At 45.0% G+C, this 15,735-nt stretch overlaps 1 protein-coding gene across 1 annotated transcript in view; it reads right to left on the bottom strand.

Moving 5' to 3' along the window:
• Nucleotides 1–4,535: 4,535 nt before the first annotated feature.
• LOC138681194 (spermatogenesis-associated protein 7 homolog) overlaps nt 4,536–15,735 on the bottom strand; it is a 121,886-nt gene continuing 110,686 nt past the window's right edge. The window contains exons 9-11 of the mRNA XM_069768498.1: nt 11,069–11,146; nt 10,018–10,075; nt 4,536–5,107 (exon numbers count right to left, since the gene is read on the bottom strand). Of these exons, the coding sequence (XP_069624599.1) occupies nt 4,958–5,107; nt 10,018–10,075; nt 11,069–11,146 (286 nt within the window). The 3' untranslated portion in view covers nt 4,536–4,957. The remainder of the gene's footprint in view (nt 5,108–10,017; nt 10,076–11,068; nt 11,147–15,735) is intronic.

Below are 15,735 nucleotides of genomic sequence, written 5' to 3'. Positions count from 1 at the left end.
TGGAAATCAATGTCTGTGTCCAGCTGGGGTTGTCAGGGGGTACATGGTGATGTTCCATTTCTGTCTATTTCATCATCCACCCCTTCTGAGGTCCCAGAATTCTTGTCGGATTACTGGGATGTATTTGATGAGCCCAAGTCCAGTACCCTACCTCCGCATAGGGATTGTGATTGTGCTATCGATTTGATTCCTGGTAGTAAGTTTCCTAAAGGTCGACTGTTTAATTTGTCTTTGCCTGAGCACGCCGCTATGCGGAGTTACATAAAAGAATCCTTGGAGAAGGGTCATATTCGCCCGTCGTCGTCGCCATTGGGAGCAGGGTTCTTTTTTGTGGCCAAGAAGGATGGTTCGCTGAGACCTTGTATTGATTACCGCCTTCTAAATAAAATCACGGTCAAATTTCAGTACCCCTTGCCGCTGCTGTCTGATTTGTTTGCTCGGATTAAGGGGGCTAGTTGGTTCACCAAGATAGATCTTCGTGGTGCGTATAATCTTGTGCGTATTAAACAGGGCGATGAATGGAAAACAACATTTAATACGCCCGAAGGCCATTTTGAGTACCTGGTTATGCCATTCGGACTTTCTAATGCTCCATCAGTGTTTCAGTCCTTTATGCATGACATCTTCCGAGAGTACCTAGATAAATTCCTGATTGTATACTTGGATGATATTTTGGTCTTCTCGGATGATTGGGAGTCTCATGTGAAGCAGGTCAGAATGGTGTTCCAGGTCCTGCGTGCGAATTCTTTGTTTGTGAAGGGGTCAAAGTGTCTCTTTGGTGTTCAGAAGGTTTCGTTTTTGGGTTTCATTTTTTCCCCTTCTACTATCGAGATGGACCCTGTTAAAGTTCAGGCCATTTATGATTGGACTCAGCCGACATCTCTGAAGAGTCTGCAAAAGTTCCTGGGCTTTGCTAATTTTTATCGTCGCTTCATCAATAATTTTTCTAGTATTGCTAAACCGTTGTCTGATTTAACCAAGAAGGGTGCTGATGTGGTCAATTGGTCTTCTGCTGCTGTGGAAGCTTTTCAAGAGTTTAAGCGTCGTTTTTCTTCTGCCCCTGTGTTGTGCCAACCAGATGTTTCGCTCCCGTTCCAGGTCGAGGTTGATGCTTCTGAGATTGGAGCAGGGGCTGTTTTGTCGCAAAGAAGTTCTGATGGCTCGGTGATGAAACCATGCGCCTTCTTTTCCAGGAAGTTTTCGCCTGCTGAGCGTAATTATGATGTTGGCAATCGAGAGTTGCTGGCCATGAAGTGGCCATTCGAGGAGTGGCGTCATTGGCTTGAAGGAGCTAAGCATCGCGTGGTGGTCTTGACTGATCACAAGAACTTGACTTATCTTGAGTCTGCCAAACGGTTGAATGCTAGACAGGCTCGTTGGTCGCTGTTTTTCTCCCGTTTTGACTTTGTGGTTTCGTACCTTCCGGGCTCTAAAAATGTGAAGGCGGATGCCCTGTCTAGGAGTTTTGTGCCCGACTCTCCGGGTTTGTCTGAGCCGGCGGGTATTCTCAAAGAGGGGGTAATTTTGTCTGCCATCTCCCCTGATTTGCGGCGGGTGCTGCAAAAATTTCAGGCTAATAGACCTGACCGTTGCCCAGCGGAGAAACTGTTTGTCCCTGGTAAATGGACGAGTAGAGTTATCTCTGAGGTTCATTGTTCGGTGTTGGCTGGTCATCCTGGAATCTTTGGTACCAGAGGTTTGGTGGCTAGATCCTTTTGGTGGCCGTCTGTCATGGGATGTGCGTTCGTTTGTGCAGTCCTGTGGGATTTATGCTCGGGCTAAGCCCTGCTGTTCTCGTGCCAGTGGGTTGCTTTTGCCCTTGCCAGTCCCGAAGAGGCCATGGACACATATCTCTATGGATTTTATTTCGGATCTCCCCGTCTCTCAAAAAATGTCGGTCATTTGGGTTGTTTGTGATCGCTTCTCTAAGATGGTCCATTTGGTACCCTTGTCTAAATTGCCTTCCTCCTCTGATTTGGTGCCATTGTTCTTCCAGCATGTGGTTCGTTTACATGGCATTCCAGAGAACATCGTTTCTGACAGAGGTTCCCAGTTTGTGTCGAGGTTTTGGCGAGCCTTTTGTGCTAGGATGGGCATTGATTTGTCTTTTTCCTCGGCTTTCCATCCTCAGACAAATGGCCAGACTGAACGAACCAATCAGACCTTGGAAACATATCTGAGATGTTTTGTTTCTGCCGATCAGGATGATTGGGTGTCCTTTTTGCCTTTGGCTGAGTTCGCCCTTAATAATCGGGCCAGCTCGGCTACTTTGGTTTCGCCGTTTTTCTGCAATTCTGGTTTCCATCCTCGTTTCTCTTCAGGGCAGGTTGAGTCTTCTGACTGTCCTGGTGTGGATACTGTGGTGGATAGGTTGCAGCAGATTTGGACTCATGTGGTGGACAATTTGACATTGTCTCAGGAGAAGGCTCAACGTTTCGCTAACCGCAGGCGCTGTGTGGGTCCCCGACTTCGTGTTGGGGATTTGGTTTGGTTGTCATCTCGTTATATTCCTATGAAAGTTTCCTCTCCTAAGTTTAAGCCTCGTTTCATTGGTCCGTATAGGATTTCTTAGGTTCTTAATCCTGTGTCTTTTCGTTTGACCCTTCCAGCTTCTTTTTCCATCCATAACGTATTCCATAGGTCATTGTTGCGGAGATACGTGGCACCTGTGGTTCCATCCGTTGATCCTCCTGCCCCGGTATTGGTTGAGGGGGAGTTGGAGTATATAGTGGAGAAGATTTTGGATTCTCGTATTTCGAGACGGAAACTCCAGTACCTGGTTAAGTGGAAGGGTTATGGTCAGGAAGATAATTCCTGGGTCTTTGCCTCTGATGTTCATGCGGCCGATCTGGTTCGTGCCTTTCATTTGGCTCATCCTGGTCGGCCTGGGGGCTCTGGTGAGGGTTCGGTGACCCCTCCTCAAGGGGGGGTACTGTTGTGAATTCTGTGGTCAAGCTCCCTCCTGTGGTCATGAGTGGTACTTCGGCTGGTTCTGTCTATGAGCTTCCTCTGGTGGATGTGAGTGGGGCTGCGGCTTCTGAGTTTCCTTCCTCAGGTGACGAGGCTAAGTCGTTAGGTGCTGCTCTATTTAACTCCACCTAGTTCTTTGTTCCTGGCCTCCAGTCAATGTTCCAGTATTGGTCTTGCTTTCTCCTGGATCGTTCTTGTGGCCTGTCTGCCCTGCATAAGCTAAGTTCTGCTTGTGTTACTTTTGTTTGCTATTTTTTCTGTCCAGCTTGCTATATTGGTTTTTCTTGCTTGCTGGAAGCTCTGAGACGCAGAGGGAGCACCTCCGTACCGTTAGTCGGTGCGGAGGGTCTTTTTGCCCCCTCTGCGTGGTTGTTTGTAGGTTTTTGTGCTGACCGCAAAGCTATCTTTCCTATCCTCGGTCTATTCAGTAAGTCGGGCCTCACTTTGCTAAAATCTATTTCATCCCTGTGTTTGTATTTTCATCTTAACTCACAGTCATTATATGTGGGGGGCTGCCTTTTCCTTTGGGGAATTTCTCTGAGGCAAGGTAGGCTTATTTTTCTATTTTCAGGGCTAGCTAGTTTCTCAGGCTGTGCCCGAGGCGTCTAGGTCTGGTCAGGAACGCTCCACGGCTACCTTTAGTGTGGTATGATAGGATTAGGAATTGCGGTCAGCAGAGTTCCCACGTCTCAGAGCTCGTCCTATGTGATTAGCAACTATCAGGTCATTTTCTGTGCTCGTAACCACCAGGTCCATTGTGGTTCTGAATCACCTGTTCATAACACCTAGCATTCTTGACAGTTCCTCAGTGTCCCTCCTCCCTGCTGCTGGATCTCTTCTCATCTAGCATAATTGACAGCTCCTCAGTGTGCCTCCTCCATGCTGCTGGATCTCTGCTCACCTAGCATTCTTGACAGCTCCTCATTGCCTCTCCTCCCTGCTGCTGGATCTCTGCTCGCCTAGCATAATTGACAGCTCCTCAGTATCCCTCCTCCCTACTGCTGGATCTCCACTCACCTAGCATTCTTGACAGCTCCTCTGTATCCATCCTCCCTGCTGCTGGATCTCCACTCACCTAGCATTCTTGACAGCTCCTCAGTGTCCCTCCTCCATGCTGCTGGATCTCCGCTCGCCTAGCATTCTTGACATTTCCTCAGTGTCCCTCCTCCCTACTGCTGGATCTCTACTCATCTAGCATAATTGACACCTCCTCAGTGTCCCTCCTCCATGCTGCTGGATCTCTGCTCACCTAGCATTCTTGACAGCTCCTCGGTGTCCCTCCTCCCTACTGCTGGATCTCCACTCACCTAGCATAATTGACAACTCCTCAGTGTCCTTCCTCCCTGCTGCTGGATCTCCGCTCACCTTGCATTCTTGACAGCTCATCAGTGTCCCTCCTCCATGCTGCTGGATCTCTGCTCACCTAGCATTCTTGACAGCTCCTCAGTGTCCTTCCTCCCTGCTGCTGGATCTCTGCTCACCTAGCATTCTTGACAGCTCCTCACTGTCCTTCCTCCCTGCTGCTGGATCTCTTTCCATCTTACCTGATTGACAGCTCATCACTACTCAGTATAAGCCTCTTTATTAGTAAGCGCGGCACAACAATGACGCTACACCAGTCCTACTAATCATAAGCGGTGCCTGGAATGGCAGCAGGTAGGATGTGGTTCGCAGGGCTCCGGTCCATTAGCCACAGCCGACCATTGTGGCTCCTGGACCAATCTTTTATCAACTCTAAAAATAGTAGTTTATTTTTAATCATTTCATTTTGGTTTGCAATAAAAATAATTTCAAAAGTATTCACACCCTTTAGCATAGAAAAAAAATATGGCGAGTTTTAAATATTTTTCAGCACATTATAAAATGTGAAAGGTTCTCTTTAAGAAAAGATTCTGCATTCCGCCTCTCCCCAATTCATTCAGAGGATAAATAGAGGAGCCCCCGATATCTGGAACTATTGAATAAGGTGGAACCGCCCCTTTAAGTGTCAACGCGATTTTGAGAGTCGATTGAGATTTCCTCGCAAGGGAAGATTTCCTGATCCGTATTGTGTCCCGTCGTAGCTGATAGAAACGTCCGCCTTCACGCTCCTTTCTAGTTCATCTCGGAGCTCCTCCACCAGGATTTTCTTCTTCACCTGCAATAAATAGAGGTAATGAAACGGGGCGAAGTCTATATGGCGGAATAATAGCGACCATGAGCCATGGGAAGATTACACTGGCGTCTGACTGTAAAGAAGACCCCTCCACTCCCCTGATGTGCATTTGTGTTCCCTATAAAATTATGCAGCATGTTTTTTGTACAACTCTTAAAGGGGTTGTGCATGTAATTTGGATTAAAATTCTTTGGAATTGGATTTCATTAAAATGTTACACCATTTGCCTTCTATTGTTGCTGAATGAGTCAACTGAGTATCCATCAGTTATCTGCGTTTTTCTGAACTGATTCATGACCACATCACATAAAATGTAATTGTGCTGCATTGTCTATTATTGGGTGCAGAATGAGTTAACTGAGGATCTGTCAGTGAGCTCACTCATCTGTCTTTTTCTGAGCTACACTGAGTTAATTCATCATGACCACGGACCACATCAAACTTGAATGTGCAGGGAAACAAAGAGCACTCCACAACGTCATTTTCAAGTTTCTTTAAACTGTGGGTGGTCCCAGTACAGCTATGGTGGTCTAAATACGACTCAGTGACACCATACCTTTGAGGTTTGAAAGACAGAAAAGAGGGGACCCAGTCCTTTATGTGTGTGTCCACACAACACAATACCTCACCATATAGTATGATGATCCCCCGGGAGGAAGCATACAGGTGAAATCAGGGATGCCACTATGTAACATGCCCAATGTTCTCTTTGTGATGACCCCTTTAAATAGTATTGATATACTGGTCCTCATAAGTTTTATATGAACTTTCTTCACTAGAAGCAACACTTTTCTCATTCTTACGATATTCTGCTGGCAAACACTTCAGCAACACTTCCTTCACACATACATAATCTCTTTTATACTGCAATACAGCAAACATCCACATTGCTAGTCCCTGCAGTATCCTGCAGCTCAGCTGGCATCTTGCTCACTTGCAGCCTACTCACTCAGTTACAGAGTCATAGCTTCTCAGACACTTGTATCTGTCTGTGTGTACTAATAATGTAATAATCTTATTCTCAGGCTTCAAACATTTTCTTTATGTGGAAAACCTCAAAATTAGGAATAAGCTTTTTGCTTCTCTCAGATGTATCTGATTTTCACTCTTATAGTGGCTAACTTCACCCTCTCAGTGCATACACCTCTCACTCAGAAGAATCAGCTTATTTGCTCCCCCATCTAGTGGCAATCCTCCGCTTTCTCTGTAATGGTGGACCTCTATCCAGGAGGACTAATCTCTCCCTTCTGGGAAAGAATGCAACCACTGCAGTGCAAGATGGAGTTTCTCACTTGCTCTTCTGTAACCTTAACTAGTTCCCTGCAATGCTACACTAAATGGCAAGTGTTAATCACCCCATTAACTTCTACCCTACTATCGGGACTTGTCGTTCCTGACATCTTCTGTCTACTTTTAACTTCTAAAGCTCAAACAATACACACCACTCTCAAAACCACAAGGGGTCATGAGCAGACATGCCAATATTAACTCCACACTCCCCATTTCACAACGCAGCTGTCCCAGGTTTACAGCCACCAGAAAGGATCCAGAAGACCGCATCGTCTGATTTCTCCTACTCCTGCACTGCTTAGAAGCACTTTACCTTCATATTAAATGGTGCAGGTTTATTTTAGCAGTGCAGGGGTTAATCTGCTCAGTTGAGAGCTCTTGGAAGCTGTCCTGCCTTAAGGCTCTAGGCTGCTCACTGTCAGCCGCTCCCCTCTCCTATATAATCTGGGCCCTGGCTAGCACTCATTGTCAGAGTGCCTTATGCTGCATGGTTAGGAGAGGGTGGTTTGTGGTTGTTATTTGAGAAGGAGTCTGGTGGATTTATCTGTGACTGTTGCTAGGTTTTTGGTGTGTGATAATTCCCCTTCTCCTACTTTGGTTTTACCCCATCCTCCACTCCCCGATGCATCCCTCTCTGTTATATGCGAGTGTGTATTTGTATGTTTGGTATTTTCCATTACCTCTGTTCGTATTAAGTTGTTAGTCTGGTTGGTGTATTACGATACACTACTATTCCCCTCTTCCCTGGGTGGGAGAAGGGTACAGACAGGACGGATTCATTAGCTAAGGCAAGGTACGTGGCCCTGGCATCTTCACCTTCAGAAGTAATCCAAGGAACAGGGCGAGCTCGGGCGCCCCTAGCATTTGGGACAGGGAAGGAGCCTGTTCCCAGGACACCTGACAAGAGAGTTGTGATAGGAGCTCAGTTTGTTGACTCTTTATGCTCTGCATTTATCACTTCAGACACAGTCCTGAACAGTTCAACAAGTAGCAATAGGAGTTCACGTAAAAACAGTAAGATGGCATCTACCACCTTTTTTAAACCCCTTGCAGCAATTCTTGCAGGACAGACTTCCAAATTTGGAGTGTCCCCCTGGATCCAGGACTAATGAAGTATGGCAAACCAACAAAGGTCTAAAGAACATGTGTGGTTTAGTATGGCAAAGTATTGCTAAGCTTGGTACAGTAGAACCACAGGAGGTCCAGGTATTGATACTGTGATCTAAGTATGGTTTAGTAGAACTATCGGAGGTACAGGTGATCTATATTTGGTTTATTCGGATATTGTGCACAGTTTGGCGATATAACTGCTTATCTGCCTGCAATAATACCTTTCCGGTAAGCTACAAATTGTGAGATTTTCCAGTAAAAAATCCCACAGTAACCTTACCACTCTGACACCTGGAGAATGAGGAACTTCTGCCCTTTTCTCCATAACAGGTCAATAATTGCATCATTATCCTCGCCATCGGCAATTTGTAGCCACTGCTCGTAGGAGGTCATATGTTCACATTATCAGCGCAGGAGAACTGGACCCTCGGGGTATGGCAGGCGAGCCCAGCGCTCTGCATAATTCAACAGCTCACGTTTGGCAAGTCTGAATTTTTTTAACAATTTATTTAATTTTCCAAAGTGTGCACAGAGCAGTTTTCGTGGATGATGTACAGTCTGAGAGCGGCTAATAATGTTCTACAGCAGCGGACTCCAACCATGGGGTCTCCAGGTTTCGTAGAAATACAACTGTGAACATCCGGTAACAATCTGCTGCCCCAGAAACATCAATATTCTGTATTTGAAGTTGAATCTACTGGTGGAGCAAGGAGCCTTTACCGTCCCGCTCCACCATTCCCCTGTGCCACCACAGCTGGAGCCGGACTGCGGAATGATGGTAGGTAAGTTTTTTTTATTTTATTTCGAGATGGAGTGAAGGGGCACAATGTGTGAGCAATAATACAGCATGGACAATAGGAGCACCATACTATGTGGGGGCCATTATACTGTGTAGGGGATATGGTGGTGGCATAATACTGTGTTAGGGGGCACTGTGGGGGCATTATTCTGTGTGGGGTCATCATGCTGTGTGATGGGGCACTGTAGGGGCATCATACTGTGTGGGCATCATACGATGTGAGGGGGCACCATATTGTGTAGGGGATATCGCGGGGCATTATACTGTGTTAGCGGGCACTGTGGGGGCATTATTTTGTGTGGAGTCATCATGCTATGTGAAGGGGCACAAAGAGTGAGCAATTATACATTGTGGACAATAAGAGCACCATACTATGTGGGGGGCATCGTACTGTGTGGGGGATATGGTGGGGACATTATACTGTGTTCTGGGCAAATGAATTCATCTGAACTTTGACTGTTACTACTACTTCAGGCGGCATGCACTTACCACTTTCTGGGGACTACAACTCTCGGTATCCATAGGAGACAGTTTGTCTTCCTCTCATTACAAGGGTGCACAGCCTCCTCCTAAGATAGTCACAGTGAGAGTCCACCCTCTATAATCTATGGGTCATGCACAGTGTGGGAAGACTGAGTGCAACACAAAGGCATGAGGGGAAGGAAGCCCAGACACTAGAGAGAGGGTGAGTAGAGACCCCTAGGCAGATCTGATAATACAATACCTGCCCTACCGTCTCTAAATTGGTTCCTCACCAATCGCCGAGCAGGAACCTAAGCTCTGTGTCTCCCTAGAGCTACGCCCTGGATAAGGAGGGGGCACTGGTCAATCCCCACTATAAACTAAAGACAAAAAGGTAGACAGAAAAGGGGAATGAACTTAGCTTGAGCAGACTCAGACAGGTAACACCAAACGTCCTCAAACAGCTACAGAGAGGAAGTTACTGCTGTAGCTCCAAGCCTTCACAAGGGAAAAATGTGAATATCACCGGTGACTCTCTGCAGCAGACTGGGGATTTATAAACCCCCAGGTCTAGGTGTGTCAACTAGTTGGAGGGAGGTTGCTGCTGGGTCCAAGAGTCAGAAGGATTAAGGAGGCGTCTGTAATGCCAAACGCAGAGACTTTCTGCCGCTAGATGCAGAGCGACAGTCTGTTGCATCTGACTCTGCGTCTCCGCACTATTTCTGATGTACATGGACTATTCATTAGACACAAGTTAGACACTAAACAAACTATTCACTAAGTTTATGCACATGAGCGTATATATTGGATGAGTGCTGTCCGATTATCTGCCAATAAGGCAAATATACAAAAATACCAAGGGAGACAATCTGACTCAACATTAGGGTGACTAGAATCTGCTTCCTGTTAGGCGGCGCTGGGCGGGGAATAGAGCTGGAGTGGCAGATGCTTCAGAACTACCATAGCTCTTCAGCCTCATTTGCATTTCACTTGAAACACTGATTTCTCAGTAACGGATGAATGGACCGGCCATGTAAAGGTATTGCTGTTCTTGTCTCTGAAATATCTACATGCACAAAAATTAGTTTTCGGGGTAAAATCCTGCTGACAGATTCCCGTAAACATTTCTACTAGACCAAAAATGTAATCCTGTCTTTGCCATTGATTTCAGTTCAAAGACAGCACAACAACAACAACATCACAAAGAAACCTAAAAATGATGATTTCTTACCTGGTCAATGTCTGGTTGCTTTCTGTGAAGGTGATCTTGAAAGACAAGCTCCATGGCACTGAAGATGGAATAAGATTGTTTATATTATATATTTCCTTAAAGACACTCTGAGAAGATTGTCCTGAGCAATCAATCAGATGCTGCAGAGCTTCAGTGTAAAGCATGGGGGCGAGGGACAGAACACCTGCAGAAACCTATAAGCATGACTTTCCTGACGTAAAGACAACAGAAGCACAAAGTACTTATTTCACAAGTGCAGCCTCTCGATTAGGGGGAACGGGGCTCAGCTCTTGGATTCTCACCAATATTATTATGATATTTTCAAAGATAATTAATTAATGCTACTTGCACAATAAAAGTGAAGGTAAAGATGTTTTCCAGATACATAGGGAAGACTGGAGGATATTATTGCGGCAGATAGAAGCTGCACTGTTGATTTAGAATGATCCAGCAACTATAGGGGCTAAAATGGTTATAGCAGACAGGGAGTGATTAGCTGGGCTCCATGGGGATACTGGGAAAGTTGATATTGTCTCTGGCATATCCATAAGTAAGGTGTTAGAGGGTCTCCTGGCAGAATGAAGAGAGGCAAGCTCTAGTTCTTCCACATAAGCGATTGCTGTAATCAAAGATGCAGTCAGGACAGCCAGGAGCATCTTTATTACCTCAAGATAGAAGTGAGAGAGCTACAGCACCGGACTCATCCCCTCCCCCAACCTCAGTGTATGAGCGAAGTACAGTTCTGCTAAGGTTAAGACACTGTGTGTGAAGAGAAGTTATCTGTGAAGAGACTTACATATATGTGATAAAGTATTGCAAGAAGAGACGTGATTCTGTGCGATGGATAGAAGCTTGACTAAAACCCCTGTGATCAACTTCAGCTTAGAACTGTGTCATAGCTGTGCTCCTGTAAACCGTTACCTCCCCTTTACTGTGAAGAAGTATAATTAATAGTCGCCTTGAGAAAGATTTCCCCAGGATTCCAAAAAGAAATCTTGTTTCCTTTATCACCTTCGTATACTGAGGGGTGTGCGTGCAACATTATTCTCACCTATCGGATCTGCAGCCTCTTAATATTATATCATCGGTGATTTCTTCAAGAAAACGGAGATATTTTAAGTCTTCTTCCCTGTAAACAGAAAAGTCTCAGTACAATGGAGGAATGGACTGAACCCCAATGCACAAAGCTGTCCTGTTTCATCATCTGCTTAGATGCCATCATTAAACGTAGCGATGGCCCATCTAGGGGTATTGTCTGGTTAACGACTTCCCACTGCGAACATTTTTTGTGTTTTTGCTTTCAATTTTTGTATATAAAATATTTATATACGGTATATTTATATATTTTTACAGTGCTTAGTGTGGTTTATGGGTGATCCCCTGTAAGCAGGGTGAGAAAGGGAACAAACCACTTATTGTTTTCAGGATCTACAAATGTAGATACTGAAGCAAAAAAATAAAAGATATATAGAGGACAGTAGATAATCAGTGGGACGCCTGGCTCCAATTTCTATCCTAAGGTTTTATCTTTTTCTGACGTAGCAGCGGCGTTCTTGTATAGGATCGGCTATTTACATCCGGTCTTGTATCCAAATTGTAAGAGGGAGGGTGAATTTAATGCATCTTATTTTTTATAAAATGCCTTTTAAATAAAGTCCAAGGCAACTTCCTAAATGTTATTTTTTAGAAGATCCATGAAAGTTTTGTTATCTGTAAAGCAACGATTCCCGATTTGTTGTCACAAGTGGGCAGGGTCGGCGTCAGCACCTAGCACACCCGGGCAAGTGCCAGGGCCCTGGCGACACGGGGGGGCCCATTTATGGTAGTAACAGTACATTACACACACACTGATGCACTCCTGGGGGGCCCCCGCAGCCGGACTACATCCCTGTGCTGTGTCTGTGTGTGACAGTCAACCCCCAGCCAGCCAGGACTCGGAGGCGCCGAGGTGGAGCACATCCGTAATCCCCACTTGGCAGCACAGCACTTGGCTGCACAGAGCTCCTGCTCAGCTGCAGGAATACTTATCGTCACCGCCGTCAGGCCCATCACCATGGATACGAGTCACTTCCGCTGGCCAGCGGTCATCTGTGTAATCACTTCCGGCCGGGTAAGAGCTCGTCGTCCACTGTCCACTCCAGGTCCAGCGCCAACCGCCAAGCAAGATGAGCAGCAGTTAGTTGCATTGGCGGTGCACGCACCCTCTGTCCACAATGGGGGCAACGGCGTGACGGTGAAGTGAAGCAGTGGGTGAGGGTGCACTTCCACTTGGGATGTGTTATACTATGTGGCTGTGTTATGTACTATGTGGGCTGTGTGCTATATACTACTTGGGCTGTGTTATATACTGCGTGGCTGTGCTATATACAACTTGGCTGTGTGATATACTACATGGCTGTGTGATATACTAAGTGGCTGTGATATACTACGTGCGTGGGCTGTGTTATATACTACATGGGCTGTGTTATATGCTACGTGACTGTGCTATATTTCTCTGCCGTATCTGTGCATCATGAATTGTGGTATGTGTTAAAGGGGGGGGGGCACTGAGACTCTTTCGCCCGGGGCCCTCAAAAACCTGGAGCCGGCCCTGTGGGTGGGTCACATCTTCCTGGGAGATCTGGAGTTAGAAGATCAGTATGTATTTTGAATAGCAGATCTTCTATTTAGCCTGTGTGTTTGGGTCCCATATTTAAATGGATTTGGTTTCCTTTGGTGTTGAAGAGGTTAATGACCCTTTCTGTTCTGGTCAGAAACTTGGAGATCCATTTCACTTGCTTCTGATATGGTCATTACCTCTCCCTATAAAACCTGGCCAGACCTTCTCTTTCTTGAAAGTGAAAGCTTTGCTTCCTAGCTCCTTGGAGTCCCTGTGCTGAATAGGTGATAGTTGTTGCTACTGGGGAGATCTTTGTTGCTACTGTAGATTGTTGCGTGCTGTTTTGGGTGTATGTTTCCCTCATTGTCCTATTCCAATTTGGTTGGTACATTTCTATTCCTCCCTATATACCCATCTTCCTTTGGTGAGTGTTTGTATGTTTGTTGCCTTCTGTTATGCCTGTTTTGTCTTTGTGTCTTGTTCACCTTACATGCCTCATGGTGTGGAGGAGGGGACAGATCAAGGTTTAACAGGAGCATAGTAACGTTAGAGACTCAGGCCTCTCTACCTTCAAGAGTACCCCCGAGACAGGGATAGATAGGATCCCAGTTCTAGGGACAGTTAAGGCCCCCCTCCCTTACCAAAGACCATCACAGCGTGACATTTACATATTCTTCTGACACTTCGTCCACAAGGGAGATGTGACAAGTGACATTTACCAGCAGCGTTCATTGAACTCCCAGATTTCTCAGTGCTTACACATCTCCTGAACTGTCAGGAAATTATTATTATTATTATTCCTTTGGAGGACTTACTTTAAGCTGCAGACACAGCTAGCCACTGTGACCTATGCTTACCTAGCCACTGCGAGACCCTTGATATATACGGACTTTTTGCTGGACTTTTGATTGTGCCTATTGGCACCTATTTCTACTGGAACTCCTCTGATGATTCTCCATTATTGGAGTTGAAACGCATAGGGAGAAGAGAGATATTGCATTATATGGTGGGTGTCCATAGTAGGGCTTACTTGGGGCCTGTCCTTGTGAGGACAGGAGTTCTGCAGGGGCACAACAGGGAAGATAGTGGAAGCAAACTTACCCCCACCCCTTGCCCATACTCCTGGACCGCCATTCTCCAGCTTTGGAGATTGAGAAGCAAACTTTTATATTGATACGTCCGTTCATATTGGTAAGACTGATCCAATTTTTATATTTGAGCACTGGTTCACTTGAGCACTTTTGGTTTATGTTTGTGTTTTGTTGGTATCCAAGATTTTTACGTTCTATAATATTAAAGGTTATGTTTTAATATTGGGATATCCTCCATAGCTATATTGAGGGTACAGGAACGGTGTTGCTTATTGCACGCCATAGCTATTTACATTGTTCTATTAAAACACTCTTGCTTCTGATTATGACGTTGCGTCAGCAGATGACTTCCATGACACGTGCATCCGCCATCGCAACATCAACCTGTGGATGACCATTGTCGATCATGCTCATGTTCTCATCATTTTCGCATGCAAGGGCGAGCGGTGTCGGAGAATCCCTTGAAGGTTTAAGGACACTTGTCATTTTGTAGAATTAATTGGAATAAAGCCTACAAATCGGCAGTGGGGTGCCTAGACAGTAACCACATTCCTGGCAGGTGAAGCCTCTTCCGGTGCCTCGTAGGCACGAGCCGGGGTCTGCTTTGTACATATGCCGGGCACGATCAGAGCCGGCTCTGTTACAATGTGTCACCAAACTATTCAGCTATTTTCCTGTTTTATTATCTTGTTTACCGGCTCTGTAATTCCGTGTTATGGATGGAGCCCGTTACAAGGAAACAATAACGCGGCCGAGCGGGAATTGAAGGGATTTGACACATCATTACACATCTGTAGCTGTGCGGCTGCACGGTGCTAATTAATCACCCTGTATGTGACACCAGGCGAGCCCAGATAGGACCATTGTTATTATGTATGGATTATTCTACAGATTTAATCCTCCAGCTGGTGCAAAACTACAAGTCCAGCACTTCTAGGAAGTAGGTGTGCAAAGCACAACGTTTTTGCAATTACTGGAGATCAGTGATGAGCGTACGTGCTGGGACAAGGTGTTATCTGAGCATGCTCGGGTGCTAACTGAGGGTCTTCGGCGTGCTCGAAAAATATGTCTCTGCGGCTGTATTCATATTTATAAGACAGGTTCCCTTAAAGGGTTAGTTTTTTGTTATGTAAATGCATGCAAATTTTGGCTCACAATTATATTTTTAATTGAGACTAATCAAAAATTATTCACCGTTTGCCTTCTATGGCCATGGTCTACTGCAGAATGAGTTTACTGAAAATCCATCAGTGAACTCATTCTGACGATTTAATGGGAGACACTTTGCAATTCTTATCTATCTTTTTCTGAGCTCCTTACTGATTATGATTTATGATCACAGAACACATCAAAGTTGAATGTGCTGGGAAACTAAGAGCCTGAAAGAGACAAAAAATTATGATGCAAAATTTTGAATGAAATAAAATTGCAAAAATGATATTTTGAACCCAAATACATGCATTTAAAGAAGCACTCCCGTGGAGATTTTTTTTTTACTGGATGAGAAGTAAGATTATGGATTCTTTACTGTTCAAGCAGTGAGATTATGGATTCTTTACCGGATGAGAAGTAAGATTATGTATTCTTTATTATACGAGTAGTGAGATTATGGCTTCTTTACTGTGTGAGCAGTGAGATTATGAATTCTTCACTGGATGATCAGTAAAATTATGGATTCTTTACAGTACGAGCTCTGAGATTATGGTTTCTTTACAGTACAAGCAGTGAGATTATGGATTCATTACTGTGTGAGCAGTGACTTTATGGATTCTTTACTGAATGAGCAGTAAGATTATGGAGTCTTTACTGCACAAACAGTGAGATTAAGGATTCTTTATTGTGTGAGCAATGATATTCTGGATTATTTACTGTATGAGCAGTGAGATTATGGATTCTTTACTGTTTGAGCAATGAGATTATGAATTCTTTACTGAATGAGAAGTAAGATTATGGATTCTTTACTGCACAAACAGTGAGAATAAGGATTCTTTATTGTGTGAGCAGTGATATTATGGATTCTTTACTGTA

This window comes from Ranitomeya imitator, chromosome 5 (genome assembly GCF_032444005.1).
Source record: "Ranitomeya imitator isolate aRanImi1 chromosome 5, aRanImi1.pri, whole genome shotgun sequence".
Classification (NCBI taxonomy): domain Eukaryota; kingdom Metazoa; phylum Chordata; class Amphibia; order Anura; family Dendrobatidae; genus Ranitomeya; species Ranitomeya imitator.
Note: the sequence above shows the minus strand (reverse complement) of the source record. Positions and strands in the feature narration are given on the sequence as shown.